The 24901-nt window shown below is 44.7% G+C and overlaps 1 protein-coding gene across 1 annotated transcript in view; it reads left to right on the top strand.

The window, feature by feature from the left end:
- Positions 1 to 24901, top strand: part of LOC138504979 (embryonic protein UVS.2-like) — a 381283-nt gene that overhangs the window by 257329 nt on the left and 99053 nt on the right. The window contains exons 7-8 of the mRNA XM_069625347.1: positions 5720 to 5835; positions 7932 to 8157. Of these exons, the coding sequence (XP_069481448.1) occupies positions 5720 to 5835; positions 7932 to 8157 (342 nt within the window). The remainder of the gene's footprint in view (positions 1 to 5719; positions 5836 to 7931; positions 8158 to 24901) is intronic.

The following is a 24901-nucleotide window of genomic DNA, read 5'->3' as shown; positions in this document are numbered from 1 at the left end:
TGGAACATTGCATACATCTTTTGGATTATGTCTATGCCGAGGTGGAGTATAAAGTAAAATTGGAGTGCAGAAAGGAGCATGCAAGACGATGTGAAACAGAACTTCTGGGCGGCAAGAGTGAAGACAGTTGAGAATCCAGGGAGGCCTGCACAGTCAGCAACAGGTGTGTGCGGTGGAAGTTGAAGGGGACCATTTATTTTGAAAAGTCATAAAGTCGAAGCTGTCGGGTTTCTTATAGCGAAGCACCCAAGAGGCTTTAAACTACTTTACTCAACCTTCTTCATAACTCCAGTAATTAACCCCCTCCCCTTCCGTCCACCTCTCTGCCCGTCACTCCCAGCGCCCTCCCACATCACGTGTCCACTCACAGGTGATCTTCACGACATCACAAAAGCAGAAGCTGGTTTTAGTAACATGCTCCTTTCAGTTAGCAAAGTTGAATGGGCTTCATGCGTGAGATGAAAGTGCACACTAGGGCAAGACCAGCGTAGCGCAGGTGAAGAGAGGCAGCTCTTAGCATAACAAAGGCTCGAGATTTACAGCCGGAATGAATGTCCCCAAAAGGAAACGTAGAGCGAACAGAATCTGTGTTAAGGCTGTCGCACTTAGCAGTGACACGTTAGGGAATTGGTGAAATTTGTTTGGGTGTCAATTTGCACAGACCAAATGAGGCAATATGGGTAGTCTATCACGTATTGCCTAAGAGTCAGGATAAGTTTGCAAGGATTCCAGGACTAATGTTTGTTACCATGTTGGATTTCAGGTCTGCGTATCACCAGGAGGTGCCAATGCTAGAGCCACAGGCACCGGCACAGCTTTGTGACACTGGAGGTTCGGTTACAACTCCCCAGGGAGCCTTTTGGATTGGCATCCGTGCCCTTCGTGTTCCAAAGGCTAATGCATCATATGCTCGGAAAAGGTGCCTAGGGTTTTGGCATTTATGCCCACTTCAAGCAACATGCAACCACTAGCAGACATGGATGATAGCCTTCACACTTTGCTTCTGTATATCGAGCAGACATGGATACCCACTTGGCAAAGGCAGAGGAGATGTGTGATAAGAAGGCCAACCGGTAGATGTTCATTCATCGAGAGTGTTTTTTAATGTTTTTTTGCCCATTTACCCCCCCGCCCCCCTGAAAAAACGAATTGGAAAATATAGGTGGTTGTGGGTAAGGGTATATTAGCGGTGGGGGGGTCAGGAATAATGTAAAATGAACAGGGGAGGGGCAGTTAGGGAGAACCCCCAAAAATTAAAATAAAATGTTCCATGAGTTTTTTCGCAAAAAAGATTTGGCAAAAGAACCCATCGAAAAAACAACTGTTGAAAGAACATACAACCAGCCAACCATACCTTGCATCAGAAGCTCTCACTGGGCGCTGACCAACGAGCAAATTATCACAATCTATAGGCTGAACAGGGAGACCATAGCAGAGCTGCTCACCCTGATAAAGGTAAGCCTTCAGGGTTGATCAGCATTTAGACTACCATCCCACCCCTGCTGAAGCTGGTGGCTGTCCTGCACTTGCCAGCAATGAGCAGATTTCAGCACACGTTCAAATGCTACATGGCATATCCCAGCCAACCTTCTTGAAAGTGCTCGTATATGTGCTTGACTCACTAATGACAGATGCGTCAAATCACATTTGAATGGCATCACCCTGACCCGGTGTATGACATGAAGGCATGTTTCTGTGCAACAGTCCACTTCCTCAAAGTGATTACTGCACTGGACTGTACCCTTTTGGCATTGGTCCCACTCCAGGTAGAGGGGCACATGTACCGCAACAAGAAGCAGTACCATTCGATGAATATAAAAATTAAGTTTGATGCCAAACTGATGCTGAGCCACTGCTGTGCCCATTTCCCCGGTTTCAACCAATGATGCCATGGTCCTGCAGAACAGCCGCAGCCAAGGTGCATGGACATACACAGGGGGCATTGCACATGGATGTTGGGTACATGGCAAGACTGACAATGCAATGCATTTGTGGAGCAAACAATGAGAAGGAGTTGGGGCACAAAAAAAAACAGTGTCAGTATATGATGCATGTGACTTACAGAATGGAAGCCCACAAGGGGCAAAGCTCTCTAAACTCCTGAGTGTTGGCATAGCTAAAGTGCTTCATACGCCCTTGCAAGCAAAATCCTGAATGTCACAACAGTTATCATAATGCCTTGAAAAAGATTTGTGAAATAGCCAATCGCCAATATCCCCCTTTCCCATGCACATTGTGACGTGAGTGGGCACAATAGTAGGGTACATAAGCATGCACTGAAGTATGCACCCCAATCCTTGACAATAACTACCTCTCGGTAACATCCTCAAAGATGTACAAATGCAACACCATCTGACAATGCACTGCACGAGTACCATAGACGCCGGCAACAGGCCAGCAATTGGGCACTAAGTAAGGGCAATGTTGCAGCTGGGATAGTGAGGTGAGAATGGCGGCCAACTAATTCACCATGCAGCAGGATTACACAGTGCTTCTTGGCCATTCCCCATTTTAAGGCATACCCTCCCGCCCCCGCCCCTCAAATGTTATGGATTGAAAACCTCCACGTGTACCTGATGACATACCTGACGAAAAAGACAACCCAGCAGCATAGTAGTATGATGCCAGCACCACAAACACCACTGTCATGAAATAGGTCTTTTACCCATTGCAGGTGACTGCGGCCATACTCCAGCAATCCACTGCTGCCATGGCTGATGACGCCCATCAGAAAGGCTCGTATAGGGACCAGGTTGTGCATAGAGTGCACATTTGAACTGCTCGATGGATGATTCCAGTGCCTTCATCAGGCTGGTGGGGCACTCATGTATAGCCCTGAGAAGGTGGGGAAGATTGTGATTATCTGCGCAGTCACTAAAATCACATCAGTGACAGACACTAACTGGGCACTGGACTCATTTTCTGGAAAGCTGACTATTCTATTCAACAGGAACACACCCTTTCCCAACATCCTCCCACATCTCCAACATCTATGCCCACCCACCTGCCTCATTCCCTAGAAATGTCTGTTGCATAGCATTCCCTACTTCCGTTGGGTCTTGCTGTGTGCATGGGTGGTGGCGAGGGGGACAATCTTCTGTGAAAGCACCTCAACAGGGGGCTGAGGACAAGCCTCTCTGTGGCAGTGACCGAGATGGAGATGGCAGTGTCACACCCCCAAATATGCTTTTAGCATGGTTGCAGTACTTGCGGAAGTAGACTCGGCCAATTCCTGCACCCTTTCGCCCATGAGCAGTGGTGGCCTCTGGCAAGGGGATAGCTGAGGCTGACTTGTGTGGTGTTTTCTTGAGACTGTTGGCACTCTTCCTTGCATCCCAGGAGGTTTGCCTGTCGGTGGTGCTGGGGTTGATAAAGAAGTCAAAAAAGTGACTGGCATGGCTACCTGTTGTGAGAAAAGTGACAAACTATAACTTACATTGGGCATTGCATTTGAGCGTTTTCTAGGCCACATAATAAAGTTCATGTAGTGAAAGCTTTGGCAGTTACACGTGGGTCACCTAGGACTTCATTGCTTGGTTTCACACACCCAGTGACAAGGTGGCATGGTGTGCAGTGATTTTAACGAATCAAAAATAACGAATGGAATTTTTAACGAACCGAAAACATCTAAAAAAAATAACGGATTTTTAAAAACTATATATATGTGGTTGGGAAAGGGAATAGTAGTTTTGGAGTGTGGGAAAAGTTTTTTTAATAGATGCTTTTGGTTCGTTGAAAATTCATTTGTTATTTTGTAATTTGTTGAAATCACACGTAACCGTTGGCACCTGTTCCAATGAATGTGCTTCCCAGCCAAGAGTTCCTGAGGACATGTGACTTCAGCAGTGTTGATGGTATGGCCATTGACTGTTGTCTACCTGCATGCAGTGGGTGATGTGAGGTAATAGTGGTAGTGGAGTGGGCACAGGTGTTGATGGGAGTGGTGTGGTAAGGGGTGTTAGTCATAATGGGGTGCACCTTCACTGGTGGCTAATGAATCCTGTACAAGTCCGGCTGCTACTGGGGTTGTAGTAGTTGAAATGTGTCCCATGTATGTCCGTGTAGACCACTACATTTCAGGTTCTGGGGATGCCTGTGTGCGAGAGGTGAGAGTAAAGAGTTATGGCGCCTTTCTATGGACTGGGAAGTTTGTGAGAAATTCAGGATACATGACTCACCTTTTATGTGACTGCTATGGTACTGGTGTGGTACTTTGAAGTGTCAAGTTTCCTGTGGTGAGAACTGCCAGGTGCACTGATTATTTCTATTATCTTCCAATGTCCATTGTGCATGTAGATTTACAGCCCCAGAGTCTGCAGGTTGACAAGTAGTGTGGCCTTGCAATTCTGTACTGGATGGTATATTGGCACATGTACTTACCAGGATCAGCTTGGCTGCCAGCTCCACGCCCAGTGGCTCAAACACCCTCTAGGACTGCGCTATTGAGGATGCTGCTGACCTTCTCCTGCCAGGGGGTCAGGTTAGGTGGCTCTATGGTGCCTCCCCCTGTGGCAGCTGTCTCCTTGGGATGGAGTGCCAGGAGTCTACCACCCTGGCCTTGTGGTCATTCAAGCACTTTTTGATGTCCTCTGTGTCTTGGGGCACCGTCCCAACTGCCACCACCATGTCGCCTACCTCTGCCCAGATGGCAGCCTTCCGCTGGTTTGTGCTTTTGCAACTTGTGGCCCTAAACAGCTGTTCAGCATGAGTCAACACCTCATTCTCAAGTATGGGGAGCTCTGCCTGTGTGAACTTAGGGTTGCGCTGTTTTATTTCTGGATCTTCTGATTTACTTTTCTCCCATGACATGATGGCAGTATCCTCCTTCCTTGGTTGGCATCTGGAAATGGGTGGTATTCAATTGATTGCATTTATAAAAATGGACAAAGTGCAGCTTCTCATTTTGATCATAATGGTATTTCCTTGTAGAAATTGTTGTTCGGTAATTCCTCCAAATACTGGTTGCGGTAATGGTAATCCCTCTATTGGTGGAATGAGCACTCAGTTTTTGGTGGTAATTCTCCAGGCAGAATAAATGTCACCCGCAGGCCTATTGCCACACGGCCATGGCTCGTAATATGGTGGTAATTCTGCTGGACACTGTGGTGGTAACAGTAATTCTGTATGGAGGAATTACTGCCATATTTAACGCCAAACTCTTAATGAGGCCCAAAGCATTCTCCCTATTTATGGGATGTTGCATAGTTCCTGCAGCCACCTCGTAAACAGGGGGCACGGGTCAGGAGCTGATGACAGAACTGGGCATTTGAGGTGCCATCATTGTACTGTGTAAAGCAACACAGAATTGCAACGAAGGGTAGGAGTGCCTGCCGCCCACAACGTTCCCTGCTTTGGTGCCCCCAAAAATATGCTTTGGGCTGGAGGTCCTGTAAGCTGGGCAGACGTTGTGTCTTCAGGAGCTCATGTGTGTGCTAACTAGTGCTTGCCCTGCATTCTATGCACCAGCAGGAGTATGTGACACAGGAGGTAGGGATCACTCCCCAGGAACCCCTGTGCACAGAGCTAGGCAAGGTCTCCTGTGTATAATGCAGGTTTCCCACTGATAGGTAAGATGGTTGACATGTGTGCGCCCCATGAAGACATGTGTGATATTTCAGCCGCTTTAGCTGTGCCCATAGAGGTATGAGTATTGCATGAGGAAACTGGAGGAAAGGGGTTGCTTTAAGTAACCTGATGTGACTTGAGTTCTCTTTTTCAGGCACGTGCAGTTTCCTGCTACCTGAGTCCCAAGGCACTTTCTCATCTCCGAATATAACCTCTCTGGACAGCTCTAACTCTACCTGTGTCTGGCTCATTCGCACCCAGGAGCAGAAGGTACCTAGAATTGGGGCAGAGCCACTGGTTGTTCCCAGCAAGAAAGGGACTAGCAGGCAGGGCGGGAGGCACATCAGCGGAGATAGGGGCACTGCAAATGAAGCAGAGTTGACTGGCACATATACAGCCCTGCATATACTGTAAGCAAGCAGAGGGAGATGCATACCAGACACACGTGCTGTACACAAAGTACGTGGGTTACAGGCAGACGTGGAGGAACTCGTACAGATCCATGGAGGATCACTCATTCTCCATCTTGGGCCTCAAACATCTGAACAGAGACTGATTCATTTCCCATCACTTACTTATGCATCAATGGACCCTCACCCAGTACCCTTCCCTGGCGTTATACAGCTAAAACGAGTCCCACTCATTCCCCATCAATAACATTATACATATCACCAGTGCCACTCATTCCCCACCACTGGCATTATAAACATCAGTAGAGTCTCACTCATTCCCCACCACTGGCATTATTCACATCAGTAGAGTCTCACTCATTCCCCACCACTGGCATTATTCACATCAGCAGAGTCTCACTCATTCCCCACCATTGGCATTATTCACATCAGTAGAGTCTCACTCATTCCCCACCACTGGCATATTCACATCAGTAGAGTCTCACTCATTCCCCACCACTGGCATTATTCACATCAGCAGAGTCTCACTTGTTCCCCATCACCAACATTATAAATATCAGCAGTGTCACTCATCCCCCATCAGCGACATTGTAAACACCAGCAGAGTGTCACTCATTCCCCATCATGGGCGTCATGCATCTTCATGGTATGTTGTTTATTCGGTTCTACAATGTTTGCTCGAGAAAATGTGTTCGAGGCCCATTTGCTCGATTATTATTTTTGTGCAGATTTCACCGCAAAAAAGAATTTGAGGAGACCCCCGGACCCCAACCCTCCCCACACTCCCCACCTTAATACCTAAACCTAGCCCCCATCTAATTTTGCGGTGAAATGTGCAAAACACAACTCGAGCCAGTGGGCCTGAGAGCAAATGGGCCAGTAGCGTGCATTCTCCATTGTGATTTTTCCCCAGAGCTCAAGTATAGGGTCTATGTAAACATCTGATATAGGCACCACATCTGTCAGATGCTGCCCTTGGCTTACCATTTGGCAGCTGGGATCAAGCAAGATCAAGCAACCAGGTGGGGAGCAGCTGGAGACCAGGCCAAAGGGTGTCACATGAATACTTTGCATGAAGGATAGAGGGACGTCCACCTGAGTGGCATATGCTGTGTACTTTACACATCATTATATGTGAGCACATATTCAACACAAGTGCGGCAGAGAGCCACGTTAACTTTTTCACTTTGGGTTGGTGCTGGGACCCAACATTGCAAAGATTCAAAACACATCTTCAACGATGAGAGCAAAACAACCACCTTTCCGCGACGGTCACTCATTCACAGAAACAGTGTGACACTACCATTTCTTTTTCACAAAATGTGCATGTTAATTAATGTAATTCATCATCTATCATCATCATTACATATGTGTTCGTGTTTATTGGCCATTTATTGAACCCCCCCCCCTCCTTCACTGGCCTCAATTGCTTCACGGAGTCACACTCATCCCTCAAAATGGCCGCATGAATCATCAGCACAACTTCATGCATCCTCCGTCAATAGCCTCGTGCACTTCAGTGGAGTCTCACACATTCCCCGCGTCTGGTGCCACACACTTGAATGGAGCCCCACTCGTTCCCCGTGTCGGCTCACAAACTCTCCAGTACAGTCTCACTCGCTGCCCCTGATTGGTTTCACATGGAGTCCCGCGGTTTCCACGCGACTGGCTTCATACTCTTATAGAGTATCTTCAGCATAGTCATCTTTAGCTGTTTGCCGAATTTATTATTGTACACAACAGTATACATATTATATTATATATGCTTACATATAGATACCACACCACCACAAAAGAAACATAGCTAGGCTGCTAGTCGAGGTTGGCAAGCCTCCCTTCTCCAGTGCCCACTACTGGTGTTACCATCCTTTTTTGGCCTTGTCTGGTGGTGGCGAGGGATCCTCAGTGGGTCTCTCTTTAATGTGCGGTGTCTTGTGTCCCCCTTTTGATCTGCAGGTGCTACTGGAGTTTGAGTATGTGGACATTGTGGCCTCTCCTGGTTGTGCCAGCAACTTTATCCGTGTGTTTGACGGACAGAGCCCACATTCCAGCCTTCTTCTTCCCAGCGTCTGTGGTCAGAAGCCGCTGCCCGCTCTAGTAGGGTCCGGCAATACTCTGCTCATCGAGTGGGCAACCAGCATTTACGAAGGGCACTCCAACTTCAAAGCCAAGTATAGTTCAGGTGAGTTTTGTAACAGCTTCTTGACTCTTTATCATGCTGTGCCAGTTCAGCCCCGGTGAGTGTTGCCACAGCACGTGGCGCCTGACACTCTGTGCGTCCTTTAGAGCGCAGTTGAGTGTCGGCGCAGACACTCTACCTCAGTTCATTTCTACCACACAGCTCAGTTGAGAGTTGTCACGGTTCTTAGAGCCTAAGTCTCTCTGTACTTGTACCGCTCTGGTGAGTGTTGTCTCAGCTCCTTGGCGGTGTACCAGTTTGTGCCAAGAGAGCTCAGTTGAGTGTTGTCGTAGCTCCATGGGAGTGGACTAGTTTGTGCCAAGAGAGCTCAGTTGAGTGTTGTTGCAGCTCCTAAAGCCTTTTAATGTAGAGCTATTGTAGGGTTTATTGCTGCTCCATGACCCTGGGCCCATTTGTGCCAGAACAGCTCGGTTGAGTGCTGTAGATGGCACCTTGGCAAATGGGGGTCGAGCTCGGGTTAAAGAATAGAGAACGTGTACCTGTTCCCGTGATGCATTTAGAATCAATATACCTCTAGATAGTGTAACGTATCATTTATTTTCTTTTGTATCACATATTAGTTGTGTCTTTCGTGGGAGGAAAAGGTTTTTCAACCCTGGGTCATAAAATGTGTCAAAAAGTTGCCAGCGTCTGATGTGTTTCCATGCTGTTCTGCAGGAAGCCTTGAATCATCAAATCCTCACCTAGATGCCAGAGCACGACTAGCACGTAGAAGAAGCATAGACCAATGAGCCCTAGCAAGGTAGCAATGGACAGTCACGATTCTATTAGTAACACAGGCGAGAGTCAGGCACTTTTCTTTTCTTTGTTCTAGATAGCAGCAAGAAAAAACATGTAGAAAAAGTACAGCCCCCATACTCCCCTTTGTGTCTGTCCTCCACATTCCATAGTCCACCAATCATGCTCTCTTCCTATAGGGCATATTTCCCTCCAAGGAGGCAGCAAGGTCTATATTCTATCTACCACCGGAAGACTGTCCTTGAATGGAATTTTGGAAGAACGTGAAATGGTACTTACAGGTCATTGACATCCGTCGAGGGGTACCAAACTGTCCCATCCAAAAAAATTGGGATTGATTGCCCATAGCTCCTCAAAACACAGAAAAAAGAATTGAGCCGTGGCATAGCATAGGAGGGATAATGCTGAACTATGTTGCTTTAAGTGACTTGCAGCTGTCAATCGTGACCTCACTATTACTAATTGCTATTCTATGGCCTGGCTCCTATTACACACACTTCAAAGTCATGAAAGAACCCTGGATGACGCATGTCCAACAGGTTTACAGTAAAAAGTATTAAAAACTGAAGCAATTGACCAATAAGCAGACTTTATAATATTCTCAGTCACAGGCATTGTGAGTGGGAATCTGAAAAATGCTAACACTAGGATGTGGTTCCCAACAAAGTGCCTCAGTACAAGTCCGGTGGTAGGCGTGCCGGTAAAACCAGCAGGCTGCTGCTGGAGTTGTGAATTTTTCCAGCACCTGGCTTGCCGGTTGCATGCTCACCTCCCTGTTTCAGGGCAAGGGTCCCCAGGACACTCCCCCCTGACTTACTCTGTTGTCTCCTCCCTATACCTGGTGAGGTTACACCATCTTGTTCCTCCTCCCACCTCTGAAGGCTACCCAGGATGGATCTGTACGGCTGGCATCTCCTTGGTATCCCTGGCTAATAGGGGTGCATGTTCCCCTCTTGACTCCTCAGGTCTTTTAACTTTATCTCCCCCACTAGCTTTTCTATGTCCTCTTCCACAGTTAGTGATGCTCTTTCCTCCTCTATCCTTCTTGAATCCCTCTCTCAAGATAGCTCCCTTCCATCCCCAACCTCCTCAATAATAATAACTCTCTCCAGATGGTACCCATTCTCTTTCCAACCTCCTCAATAATCTCCCTCCAACCTACCCAATGACTCTCTCGTCAGGTGGTGCCAAGTCTCCTCTGATACAACCTCCTTTTTCAAACCTTCAATGCTTCCCTTCCAACTCTTCTCTCAGTAGACCATTTGATTAATAATCTCCAAACACCTTTCTCAAGATGCCCATCGAGCACTCAACATTCTCTGACTGGTTGTTATAGTTTGGTCTCCTCTCCCCCCCATTGGGGGGGTGCTTAGATAGGTGGATTGCACATGTGGCGATTATGCTGCCTAGACTGAGATTGGGCTATGTGCCTGTGGTTTTGTGGGCTGGAACAGGGTTAAGGCCTGCTGCCATATTGAATTTTAAACCTGCCATGGACATGTATGAGGTCTCAGTTCCTCCTGCTCTGGGCTCTGCTGAAATTGCATGCTTTGAGCAGGCTCGTCCTTTTACCACAGCATGTAAATCACCTGTCTGTTGAACTTTTGGTAAGCAAGTAGAGTTATTTGATAAGAATAAAAGCTTTTGCTGCGGGAGATTGGTAACTTTGTAACCCCTGCAATGGTCACCATAGCAGGGTAACAATGTTTGTTTATTTCATCCCTCGCAAGGGCAAACACATGAATTACATTTGGCTTGTCGTGGCCTGAACTAGTTGGAGTAATTCTCCCAATGATTTTCTCAGTAGCTGTATTGAAGAAGCAAATGTATCTAAATACTCGCCAGGGTATTCAAAATGTTGCACAACTTAATTCCTTTAAAGGATTAAAGGATGAGGTGCCAAACTGCTATGCAGACTATTTGGATCTCGCCAGTGGGTTGAAATAAGTCTCTATATGAATCAATACTATGATTAAAGACATCCTCAAGGGGTTTATTTCTGGTCTCCCGCATCTTGGGTGTCAATGGGATTTGTGGGAGTGTAATGTGAGGGAGGCATGGTATCACACGTATGACACTGACACAAGAGGTACAAGTTTCAAAACATTTATTCAATTCTTGGGGTTTGGAGAAACTCCTACTTTGCCCTATAGCTATGATGGGAGTAGTCTCTACCTTCAAGTAATAAAGAAAACACAGTCCTAATCAGTCTATGTCAAATCAAAATGGCCTATACTAAGAAACCTAATGCCTCCCTTATCTCTTATACAAAAAGTGTGTAAAGGGAAATGTATATGTAAAGGAAAGTCAGTGTTATAAACGATCAAGATGGCTGAGCCAGCTCTCCTCCCCACGTTGGACAGCACAAGTAAGGCGACCCCTGTAGACAGGATGACACACTGGCTCAGGTTATCAAAAAAAGGCAGTCCAAAACGTGGGTCGAGGCCCTCTTGGCCTTCCACATTAAAGTTTCTTAATTTGACAAAAAGTTCTTTGAAGATTTAGGTCTCCCTCTGTCGGGCTCGGACCTCTCAAGTAATCAATAGTTCACGTAGGTCTCCCTCAGTCGGGATCGGACCTATCAACAAAAGTACCTGATTCAACACAGATCTCCCTCAGCCGGGCTTGGACCTCAGAGTCACATCACTTGCAGGGATTCCCTTCCCCAAGCTTTATTCACATTCGTTAGGGGGGTTCCCTTCCACTAACTTATTTCATGCTCTAGGTCTCCCTCAGTCGGGCTCAGACCTTTCACTGACGTTGAAGACTTTCAAATGTGCAAGGCTTTTCCACAAACCTCAGTAGGACCACTTCAACATTCACTTCAGCTCTTCCTTATGCTTTTTGCCCCAGTGTCTCTTGGTCTGGGTAGTTCCACAACATGAACAAGTTAAAAGAAGTCTTTCTCTTAAAGCAATCACCTTTTTAACTTCCCCTTTCGCCTGGGTAATTCTTGACTATTGTGTATTTCAAAGTTCATTCACTTTGTTGCTTTATAACAAACATAAAACATTTCGCTGAGACTTTCGAGTGGGCTGTTTCTTTTACCACAGCATGTAAATCACCTGTCTGTTGAACTTTTGGTAAGCAAGTAGAGTTATTTGATAAGAATAAAAGCTTTTGCTGCGGGAGATTGGTAACTTTGTAACCCCTGCAATGGTCACCATAGCAGGGTAACAATGTTTGTTTATTTCATCCCTCGCAAGGGCAAACACATGAATTGAATTTGCCTTGTCGTGGCCTGAACTAGTTGGAGTAATTCTCCCAATGATTTTCTCAGTAGCTGTATTGAAGAAGCAAATGTATCTAAATACTCGCCAGGGTATTCAAAATGTTGCACAACTTAATTCCTTTAAAGGATTAAAGGATGAGGTGCCAAACTGCTATGCAGACTATTTGGATCTCGCCAGTGGGTTGAAATAAGTCTCTATATGAATCAATACTATGATTAAAGACATCCTCAAGGGGTTTATTTCTGGTCTCCCGCATCATGGGTGTCAATGGGATTTGTGGGAGTGTAATGTGAGGGAGGCATGGTATCACACGTATGACACTGACACAAGAGGTACAAGTTTCAAAACATTTATTCAATTCTTGGGGTTTGGAGAAACTCCTACTTTGCCCTATAGCTATGATGGGAGTAGTCTCTACCTTCAAGTAATAAAGAAAACACAGTCCTAATCAGTCTATGTCAAATCAAAATGGCCTATACTAAGAAACCTAATGCCTCCCTTATCTCTTATACAAAAAGAGTGTAAAGGGAAATGTATATGTAAAGGAAAGTCGGTGTTATAAACGATCAAGATGGCTGAGCCAGCTCTCCTCCCCACGTTGGACAGCACAAGTAAGGCGACCCCTGTAGACAGGATGACACACTGGCTCAGGTTATCAAAAAAAGGCAGTTCAAAACGTGGGTCGAGGCCCTCTTGGCCTTCCACATTAAAGTTTCTTAATTTGACAAAAAGTTCTTTGAAGATTTAGGTCTCCCTCTGTCGGGCTCGGACCTCTCAAGTAATCAATAGTTCACGTAGGTCTCCCTCAGTCGGGATCGGACCTATCAACAAAAGTACCTGATTCAACACAGATCTCCCTCAGCCGGGCTCGGACCTCAGAGTCACATCACTTGCAGGGATTCCCTTCCCCAAGCTTTATTCACATTCGTTAGGGGGGTTCCCTTCCACTAACTTATTTCATGCTCTAGGTCTCCCTCAGTCGGGCTCAGACCTTTCACTGACGTTGAAGACTTTCAAATGTGCAAGGCTTTTCCACAAACCTCAGTAGGACCACTTCAACATTCACTTCAGCTCTTCCTTATGCTTTTTGCCCCAGTGTCTCTTGGTCTGGGTAGTTCCACAACATGAACAAGTTAAAAGAAGTCTTTCTCTTAAAGCAATCACCTTTTTAACTTCCCCTTTCGCCTGGGTAATTCTTGACTATTGTGTATTTCAAAGTTCATTCACTTTGTTGCTTTATAACAAACATAAAACATTTCGCTGAGACTTTCGAGTGGGCTGTTTCTTTTACCACAGCATGTAAATCACCTGTCTGTTGAACTTTTGTTAAGCAAGTAGAGTTATTTGATAAGAATAAAAGCTTTTGCTGCGGGAGATTGGTAACTTTGTAACCCCTGCAATGGTCACCATAGCAGGGTAACAATGTTTGTTTATTTCATCCCTCGCAAGGGCAAACACATGAATTGAATTTGCCTTGTCGTGGCCTGAACTAGTTGGAGTAATTCTCCCAATGATTTTCTCAGTAGCTGTATTGAAGAAGCAAATGTATCTAAATACTCGCCAGGGTATTCAAAATGTTGCACAACTTAATTCCTTTAAAGGATTAAAGGATGAGGTGCCAAACTGCTATGCAGACTATTTGGATCTCGCCAGTGGGTTGAAATAAGTCTCTATATGAATCAATACTATGATTAAAGACATCCTCAAGGGGTTTATTTCTGGTCTCCCGCATCATGGGTGTCAATGGGATTTGTGGGAGTGTAATGTGAGGGAGGCATGGTATCACACGTATGACACTGACACAAGAGGTACAAGTTTCAAAACATTTATTCAATTCTTGGGGTTTGGAGAAACTCCTACTTTGCCCTATAGCTATGATGGGAGTAGTCTCTACCTTCAAGTAATAAAGAAAACACAGTCCTAATCAGTCTATGTCAAATCAAAATGGCCTATACTAAGAAACCTAATGCCTCCCTTATCTCTTATACAAAAAGTGTGTAAAGGGAAATGTATATGTAAAGGAAAGTCAGTGTTATAAACGATCAAGATGGCTGAGCCAGCTCTCCTCCCCACGTTGGACAGCACAAGTAAGGCGACCCCTGTAGACAGGATGACACACTGGCTCAGGTTATCAAAAAAAGGCAGTTCAAAACGTGAGTCGAGGCCCTCTTGGCCTTCCACATTAAAGTTTCTTAATTTGACAAAAAGTTCTTTGAAGATTTAGGTCTCCCTCTGTCGGGCTCGGACCTCTCAAGTAATCAATAGTTCACGTAGGTCTCCCTCAGTCGGGATCGGACCTATCAACAAAAGTACCTGATTCAACACAGATCTCCCTCAGCCGGGCTTGGACCTCAGAGTCAATCACTTGCAGGGATTCCCTTCCCCAAGCTTTATTCACATTCGTTAGGGGGGTTCCCTTCCACTAACTTATTTCATGCTCTAGGTCTCCCTCAGTCGGGCTCAGACCTTTCACTGACGTTGAAGACTTTCAAATGTGCAAGGCTTTTCCACAAACCTCAGTAGGACCACTTCAACATTCACTTCAGCTCTTCCTTATGCTTTTTGCCCCAGTGTCTCTTGGTCTGGGTAGTTCCACAACATGAACAAGTTAAAAGAAGTCTTTCTCTTAAAGCAATCACCTTTTTAACTTCCCCTTTCGCCTGGGTAATTCTTGACTATTGTGTATTTCAAAGTTCATTCACTTTGTTGCTTTATAACAAACATAAAACATTTCGCTGAGACTTTCGAGTGGGCTGTTTCTTTTCGCTGGACCACTCCGCTACTCTGTATAACTAGTTTCACAGTTACTGCTGACTTTAACGTTCACTACAGGTTTGCTTTCTTTTGCGTCAAATCAGCACGCACACAACCTTCAATTGTGAGATACACTGGTGCGGCTTCAATCATTCCTTCGCACAACCTGGCCTTTCATGTTTTTCACCAACTCACCAGTTGTGTGCTTTCTTTTCTGTTCTCTGCGGCTTTGATTCTCGAGTCAAGGTTAATACCTCAGGCTTGGCGTTGCCTCCCCAACTCTGCTGTTCATCGGCAGGTTCACTGGCATCCTTGAAACACAATCCAGGCTTCTTCTTGTCTGGATTTTGGCTTTCTCCACGTATCGCTCACAGATTCCCAGAGGCAATGACCTCCTGCAGGAATATTCAGGGTTTCCCAGCCCCTCAGTTTGGCCCCTTGATCGGCTGTCCTGCTCCAATGGGCTCACCTTCGCAACGGAAGATCTGCTCCTTCTTGTCTTCCACCTTGCTCAGAGTGTGTCTCCACATGCTGCCTTTTATCTGTGTGTGGGGAGCTAAAGGGTATCGCATGTGTGTGATTTAGTTTAATTGCCTGACTTGGCCGGACCTTATCAACGGGACATGTCCAATGGGATATGTTAAGGTTAGACTCTTTTCTCTCAGTCCCCTTCCCTGTCCAGTGATTGTGTAGAAAGTCGGGGAGGGGTTGTTGGGATGTTGGAGAACCCTGTAAAATAGGGCGGGAAAGGGAGGGATACCACGTCTCACCATTGGTTGTCTCACCCCCATTCCCCAAAGATCCCTCACCCAGATGATCCTCTTGCACTGGTCCAAACCAAAGGGTCTGGACCCAAAGGCAATGGCCGTGTCCTGGCCACCTGAGAGAGATATCCCTAGGGACTAGCAAGTGAGGCACCCTTTAGTTTCTCACATCCCCTTCCCCTATGCAATGTAGCTGCATCTGTTTTGCAGGGAAACCGGGAAAGGAAATCAACATTCCCCTGTTCTTGACCTGTTCAGTGTTCCACAGCAAAACAGTAAGGTTGCAGGTCTAAGAACCATTGCCTGACTTGAGGGTTAGAGTCCTTTAGTTGACTTATCCATACAAAAGGTGAGTGGTCAGTGGTGAGTGTGAACTTTCTCCCTAGAAGGTAGTTTCTAAGATGGAGGATTGCCCATTTGATGACAAGGACTTCCAGTTCCAATACAGAATATGTCTTCTCTCAGGGAAAGAGTTTACCACTAGTGAATAGGATGGGGTGTTCTAATCCATCGTGTATTTGAGATAGTACTGGTCCTAAACCTGTGAGGGAGGCATCGGTCTATAATACAAATTCCTTTGAGAAGTCTACTACTTTTAATATGGGATTCTGGCAAAAGGTTTGTTTCAGGTTGTTGTAACAAGCATCATCCTCATCAGTCCAACGTATTTTCTGGGGTTCCGTATTTCTTAATTTATCTGTCAGTCTGGCTGTTCTATCTGAAAAACGTGGGATAAACCAGTGATAATATCCACTCAAACCTAGGAATGCCCTAAGATCTCTCTTGGTCTTTGGTGTTGGAGCATCTAGGACGGCTTTAACTTTTTCTTGCTGCAGTTGTACACTACCATTACCTACAAAGAAGCCTAGATATTTCACTGCTGAGTGAGCTAGCTTACATTTTTTGGGGTTGGCAGTTAAGCCAGCCACTCAGAGGGTTTTCATAATAGTAGAAAGATGGAAAAGATGGTCTTCCCAAGTTTTACTATAAATGACTATGTCGTCAATATAGGCCCCACAGAAATCGGAATAAGGCTGCAGTATCCTGTCCATGAGTCATTGGAAAGTTGATGGGGTCTGATACAACCCAAAAGGAAGGACTTTGCATTGGAATAGCCCTATTGGCATTGAGAAATCTGATTTTCCTTATCAGGTCCATATACAGGGACCTGCCAATAGCCTTTGGTTAAATCTACGGTTGACAAGAATGTGGCATTTCCTAGGGTAGCCATCAAATCACTGACACAAGGTATTGGATAGGCATTGAAGGAGGAGATGGCGTTGACTTGCCTAAAGTCTATGCAAAACCTCTAGTATCAATCGGGTTTAGTCACCAACACAATAGGGGAAGATCATGGGCTTGAAGAGGGCTCGATGATATTTGCTTTGAAAATAAGCAGATGGTCACACATTTGCAGGAAGCCAAGTTACTGTACCAGGCTTTCCCTGACAAAAAGCTGTGATGGGACATACAGCATACGCAGGGACAACAGGCTTGGCTGCCCACCCGACTCCAAAAGATTCCAGGTTATTTTCCAGAGTTTGCTCCCTGTTTTGTTGACACATTCAAAATCATTCAAGTGGTAAACCCAGACGCAGTAAAACTGCAGCTTTCTGCAAGATGGAAAATACATCCAGTATTTCACATTTCATTGTCAAAACCAGCTGTTCATTCTGCGACAATAACAGAGGATCCTTCACTGGTTGATGATGAAGGCACTCTAGAATTTGAAGTGGAAGCTATTTTAGAGTCCATGAAGGTTCCTCAAGGCTTACAGTACCTAATACATTTGAAAGGGTTTGGATCAGAAGAATGATCATGGGAACCAGCATATTGTGTACATGTCTCTGCCCTTGTGGCAGAATTCCATTCGAGGTTCCCCTCCAAACCAAGCTGGGAGCGGGAATGCCCTATAATGAGGGGACTGTTAGGGTCCTGGGGACAATGAGGCTAGGCAGAAAAAAGAGCAATGAGAGCAGAAGTTAGAAAGTATGGGGTAGGTGATGTAATTGTAATTGGTTATTTATAACATGCTTAATACCCAGAGGTTTCTAAGCGCAGACGTGGGGATTGAACCTGTGTTGAAACCTGTCATCTTACTTCCAAGGCGAGCTCATTGCCCCTGAGCTATCCTCCCAGGAATCTTAGAGACAGCATTACTAACACAGTCAATTGAGAAATTACCAATTTATATAGAAATGGGTCCACTCCAAGATGGTCACCCTATTAGCCATGACGTTTTGATAAGATTGTGGCAGGTCTACTTCTGGGTAAGGGACTAAGACTTTGTATTAGGGCTGGCATGCTGAAAGGAGGTTGCCTGGCAATGCCTTTCGATCTTCTTTGACTGGGCTGTGCTCAAACTTGGTTTTCTTGCTTGTGAATCATAGATGTCCAGTAAAACAAAAATATCCACACACACACACACACACACACACACACACACACACACACACACACACACACACACACACACACACACACACACACACACACACACACACACACACACACACACACACACACACACACACACACACACACACACACACACACACACACACACACACACACACACACACACACACACACACACACACACACACACACACACACACACACACACACACACACACACACACACACACACACACACACACACACACACACACACACACACACACACACACACACACACACACACACACACACACACACACACACACACACACCATCAAATTGATTAGGAACAGAGTGGCAGGTATGGTATTTTTTACTAGACATCTATCATAGATGCCAAGTAAAAAAATCGAATCCCTGTCCCCTGGGCACCACAGCACTTCAGATGGAGAGCTGAATTTGGATGGTGGGGAGGGGGTTTGTGCAACAAAGGTATTTTGAAAATGCCTTTCTTGTACAAACCTCTTACCCCCACTTGCCAAAATCATCTCGGACCAGCACAGACACACACACACACTTACACAACATACACACAGCAAGCACTCACTGTCTCATTCACAGTCACAAGCACCCATCGTGCGCTCACTCATAACACAGCATACACACATCGATAAATTATAAATAAACATACAAACACACACATTTACACAAGATTCACACACAACATACATGAGGCAAGCACTCTTTCATTCACACAAGCACCCATCATGCACTCACTCATAACACAAGCATACGCACATCCATGCACATATTTAAATAATAAACATTCAAACACACATTTACACAAGATACACACAGCAAGCACTTTCATTCACTTGAGCACCCATCATGGATTAACTCATAATACAAGCATACACACATCCATACACATATTTAAATAATAAATATATAAACACACAAATTTACAAAACATACACACCAAGCACTCTCTGTTTTATTGACACGAACATCCATCATGCACTCACTCAAAACACAAACATACACGCACACATACACATATTTAAATAAATAAATTAACATACAGGTGCAAATTTAGACAACATACACACTGCAAGCACTCTTTCATTCACACAAGCATCCATCATGCACTCACTCATCATAACACATTCATACACACATTCATACACACATTTAAATACTAAATAAACAAACATACAAACACACACATTTACACAACATACACACAGAAAGCACTCTCTCATTCACACCAGCATCCATCATCATGCATTCATCTAACAACACAAGCATGCACACATCCATACACATCATTTAAATTTAAAAAATGAATATAAACAACCTTACCTTCTGCCGCGGGTCCGGAGGTTCCAGTCCTCCAGCCCCCTGCAAGCATGAACAGGAATCAGGAACTTTCCTGGTTCCTGCCCATGCATGCAAGGGGCCTGAGCGTTGGTCTATAGGCACCCCACTCCAGCCTACTGTCTGTATGTGAGAGGAACCAAACTCCCCCAGCCTTGCATGGCTCATTGAGCCTGCGCGGCTGGGGAAATGTAACTGTGAAAGGGAAACAAAGTTTCCCTTTCACAATTAAGAGCACTCCATCAGCAGAACAAAACAGCTGAGGGAGTGCTCGTATTTTACTGGGCTGGCTCCTCCATAATGGGTGAGAGGAGGCCAAGATCCGGTGGGTCGACACCCCCTTGCCCATTATGGACCAGCTTCCCCTGATACCGAGGGCCCACACGCGTAGCTAACCATGGCGGGGTGGAGCAGCAGAAGTTGTTATGGTATCATCCTTGGCTCCAAGAGCAAAGTAGCACTAGAGAGATCAACGCAGCCAGTGAGTTGGGGAGACCGATGTAAGACCGGTCTCTGTTGAAGTCAAGGTTGAAAGCTGCAACATTGTTTGACGAGCACTGGCACGAACATTGTTGAATGCGTGTGATGAAAGACGTGGGTAAAGCTAAACTTCTAATGAATGTTTGAACTTAAGACGGCAAGATACAATACTGTTGACAGAGTGGTCCGGCACTGTGAATATGCTCAGTCGAAGGTCTCTGTAAGGTATCCCGCCAAGAGAAATGAAAGTAGAAGGTTGATAAAAACAATTGGGTGAAGTGAATCAAAGTGGTCCTGCAATGGTTTAAGTAAAACCCATCGCACATTCGAAAGTCTTCAATTTTAGTAAACAGAGGATCCGAGCCCGAACGAGGGAGACCAAATGTAAACATTGAGATATCAAGATGATCCGAACCTGAACGAGGGAGATCCGTGTTCCGAGCCTGAACGAGGGAGACCAAGTGTGAACATTGTGATAAAACGAGGTCTCAGCCTGAAGAGGGAGACCCATGATGAACATTGTAAACGAGAACTTGTGCATGTTAAAATCCTGATAGGAATGTAACTTTTAGACTTTCTTTGTTACAATAGACCCTCTGCCGTAAGAGACTGTTATTGGAAAAGAGGCTTTGGCCGAAGGCCCTGATGTCTGTGCTTTCAATTGTATCCTCGTGGCCGAGAAGCCAGAGTGTGTGCGAAGCTCGAACATGCCGCCTTGTCCGGTGCTGAAAACATGGGGAAGGGAAGCCAACTGCTCATTGTTCCGACATATTATTTCTTCAACACTTTTCTTTTTGCAGACATTATTGTCCCACACCATTTGTATTTAGAATTAAGGATTGGCAATAGGTTTATTAGTAAAGGCCCTTTTATTTTGACAGAGACTCCACTAGGACTGCGTTATTATTGTTTGATGGTTGTAGCTTGCTCCGATCCTTAGATTTAGGTTTAGATAGACGTTCAACCAACCCATTCGAAAATCAATAAACACCCTTGAACTGTGATCACTTGTGTCTGTCTTCACTGTTTTATACCATGCCTTCCTTAGAGCATGCTCTGAATCCTACAGTCAACCACAGTGCATAATGTCCTCTCTGCTTCTCCTGCTTAGAATCCTCCAGTTGTTCTCTCCATCAGTACTGCTCTTTCTCCAGGTTTACTCTTCAGCTCTGTGCTCACGACTCTATGGCAACTCCCATCCTTTCCCAGGCCTCTTGGTCTTACCCTGCTCTTGATTGCCCTGACTTAATTGTTTTTTGTTTGGGGCCTTTCTATTTTTTTAATTGAATATCATCTCAATTAGACCTCTCACTGCAGGTCTCTGGTCTGGAATGTAGTGTAATGTAAAGTGTTCTTCTATAGCATCTGCCAATAATGTTGGCCTCGATGCACACAGCTTGGTAAAGGAGGACATTGTGTGTTAGTTGGATAGCGGGGTGCAGATACAGAAACCTTTGTTGTTGATGGATGCAGGTCAGAAGTACCTGCTACCTATGTGCTGATATGAACATCTATGTGTTGTTTGTGGTTGGTAACAGCCGAGCAGGTTAGCCTTATGGGCAGCCCCCAGATTGTGGAGTGCATAAATTGACTGGATGGTTGTGGATAGAAGATGGTTAGAGTCTGAATCTATTAAGTACACAAGACCTTGGGGTTGTCTGAAGGAGTGTAAGGATGCACGGTTTTAGTAGTGAGGAGTTAGTTGAGGGATATGGGGAGGAAGTGAGGGGAAGGGCAGTGAGGTGTTGTTCCTTCCTGAGTCTTAGTTGTAGATTTCACTGAGATAAGGGCACAGACCAGTGTCACACAGCAGAGGATCCATTAATCATATTGGTTTCCAAAGGTGGTAGTGCCAAGAGTTTCAAAACCATTGGTTGTCATTAATTATCACAGGTTTCTGGTGCACAGTTTTGGTATCACTACAGAACATTGCATAACATTACTGTGAGGTAGAAAACCTTACATGTAAAATAATGTTTTCAAAGAAAAAATAGATGGTGGGTTTGGTTGGGGTATCTATTAAAATGGGGGGATGTTGAGGGGCTGCGGGGGTCTCCCCCCGCATTTTAAAAAGAAAAAAACATTGTTTTACATTCAAGATTTTCGACCTCGCAGTAAAAAAGGGTTCTATGGGATATGGTTACCAAACAAATCACACCGCCGAAAAGACTGATTTTATTTTGCACTTGTCAACACATTTATATGCGGGGGAGACCCCACTACCCCCCCCCATTATCCCCTTACAGTAAATTATTACCATAACCCACCCCCACATATATGCATTGAAAAGTGCATTTTTTAAAACGCCATTTTCGGCTGCAGGATTTATGTCGGCCACTTTATCACTGGACACCTAACTAAAAAATGTGTTGTTTTAACATAGATCCCACAGTTTTTATTCAGTTACTGTTTGTTTTCATTTCTATCAAAGTGGTTGGTTGAAAAGCCAATTCTTGAGCTGTTTCCTGAAAGTCAGGTGGTTCAGTTCCAGGGGGAGAGGGTTGGGTAGGGTGTTGAAAGTTTTCGTGACCAGAACTGAAAAAGAGCATCCTTCTTGCCATTTCTTGTTGAAGTTGGGGACTAGTACTAATGCAGCATTACTGGACCTAAGTGTTCTGGAGGGAGTTTAGTGGTGAAACTTATTTCTGGACGATGGCTGATGCACATGGTTTTGAACTGAACCCTTTTTTTGATGGGTAGCCATTGCGGAATATGTAATGCTGACGTTATATGTTCCAATCGCTTCATTCAGAGAAGTAGTCTTGCTGATGCATTTTGAACTCTTTGAAGTTTAATCATCAGGTAATCGGGGAGTACAAGATAGAGGCTGTTTGCATAGTCTAGATTGGATATTATTAGAGGAATTATGGCCATGGGCCTGTGGGTGAACGTTAAGTACGGTAAGATGCGGCATAGCATGCACAGCTGATAGAAACAGCGTCTGACCATGGCTCTGACCTGCAGATCAAGAGTGAGGGTGCTGTCCATTGTCGCTTCAAGATTCCTTACTGTGGTTGATTGGTTTGGGCAAAGACACATGTCGAAGTGAAGTGAGAAAATGACCAGCAGTCATTTTTATGTCAGGCATAAGTTCCGCCCCTCTGTTTTTCTCCTGTGTACTGCCAGTAAGTTCTGAGCTCAGCTCTCTGAGTTCAGTCCACTTTCATGTATCCCCGGTCCACTTCTTTCTTCTACTGCCAGCCTTTGGATTTTCAGTGCTGCATGCGTATTCATTTATACAGGATTGTGTGGATCAATTTGATCGATGGAACAATTTTAGAGGAGTTTTGATTTACCTGACTGCATAGGAAATACACTTGAAATAATTCCGGTTGGGTGGGCATGACAAAGGACCCTGCAGCCAAGAAAATCAACATTCCTATGAAAATGGTACATTGATCAGATTGCTGTGCCCAGCCTTGTAGAAACTTATCCAGAAGATATTTAATATATCGCCAGGCTTTATATTTAAGTCAAGCCCAAATAGATAATGTTTATTTATTGTGTGATTTAGTTTCAACGCTCAAACTTTACACACACACACTAAAGAAAAATATTATGGTTATAAGAGAGAAACAGAACAATACAAATAATCTAATACTAACAGTTCATAAAAAAGAAACATTCATATACAATTCATATAAAAAATTTAAAATGCAATTTCTAAATCAAATGACAAAGTACCTACAACATTCATGACTGAAATGACCAGATGATCACTAGGTTCCACCAACAATGACCACCGGAGCAATTGCCATGAAACCAAAGGTCGCTTTTTAAAATACAGATCAAAAGAGGCTTCTCAGAGATTACATTGTACAGAGCATTCAATGATTAAATGTTTTAACGTTTCCCTTGACAACAGACAAAACCGACATAGGCACTCACCCACCGGGGCGTTAACACGTGCACCAATAAGATCTTGATTTGGTAGTAGATTTAACTTCAGCCTTAGCCAAAAGTCTCTTGCTTTTCTAGAGGGGTGTTTTATCATACATTTCTGCAACGCATTATAAGGTTTCACATCCATGCTAAAATGATCGAAAATGTTGTAAGAAACCATAAGTTGACCATTCAGAATCCAATCGGTTTCATATAATTTCATCCTGATCTTAGCAGGAGTGAGCTGCAGAACATCCAAGGAGTTATTAATCTATGCATTCAATACCCCACAGCCACCTCCATTAACTACCTCATTCAGTTGTTCAAAAAGAGATAACTCTGGAGGGGAATAATATGCTATGCAATAACAGCATTCTACGCAGATAACTTTGACCTTCCAAATAAAAGACTCAACCTTAGCCCAGGCCAGACCTTCTACACAGGCCTCAGACCCGTAAATCAATCTAGCAACTATCATTTGGTTGTATATCTTAATGGCTGGCAAGGACAAAAACCATCCATATTTCTTATCCATTACCGAAACTCGGGTTGCAGCCGCTATTGCTTCAAGCTTCAAAACTTGATTTGCCATGCCCAATGATTTCCTTGCTTTGAACAATACCCCAATGCATCTAAACTCACGAACCTCCTCCAACCTCTGCTCATTTATATACTAGGCAAGGTTGAGTCTCCTGGGATGACTTTTCTGTCGATTCACTACCAAGACCTTTGACTTTGGGACATTGACTGTCAAGCGCAGGACCCCAAAAAACTCCCCCGCTGCTTTTAGTGATCTTTGCAGGCCAATTGCTGTATTGTCAATCAAAACCAGGTCATCCGCATATAATAAATACTGTAGTTTAACCGAACCCAACCTTGAAGGGTTTACCATTGAATCAACTAGTGCTGCCCTTATCTCAAATATATACAAATTAAAAAGGAAAGGGGTACGCACACAGCCCTGCTGAAGTCCACACTCCACATAGACCCAAGCAGAGTAAGAACCTCTTTGGTCCAACTTTACTTTCAATCTTAAGTCGGCGTGTAAACACTCCAGTATTTTAACCAAATACTCTGGACATCTTCAAGTCCTTAGCT

The sequence above is a fragment of the Ambystoma mexicanum genome, chromosome 11 (assembly GCF_040938575.1).
Source record: "Ambystoma mexicanum isolate Mex_15411 chromosome 11, UKY_AmexF1_1, whole genome shotgun sequence".
In the NCBI taxonomy this organism is placed as follows: Eukaryota; Metazoa; Chordata; class Amphibia; order Caudata; family Ambystomatidae; genus Ambystoma; species Ambystoma mexicanum.
This window is presented reverse-complemented; position numbering and strand designations above follow the sequence as displayed.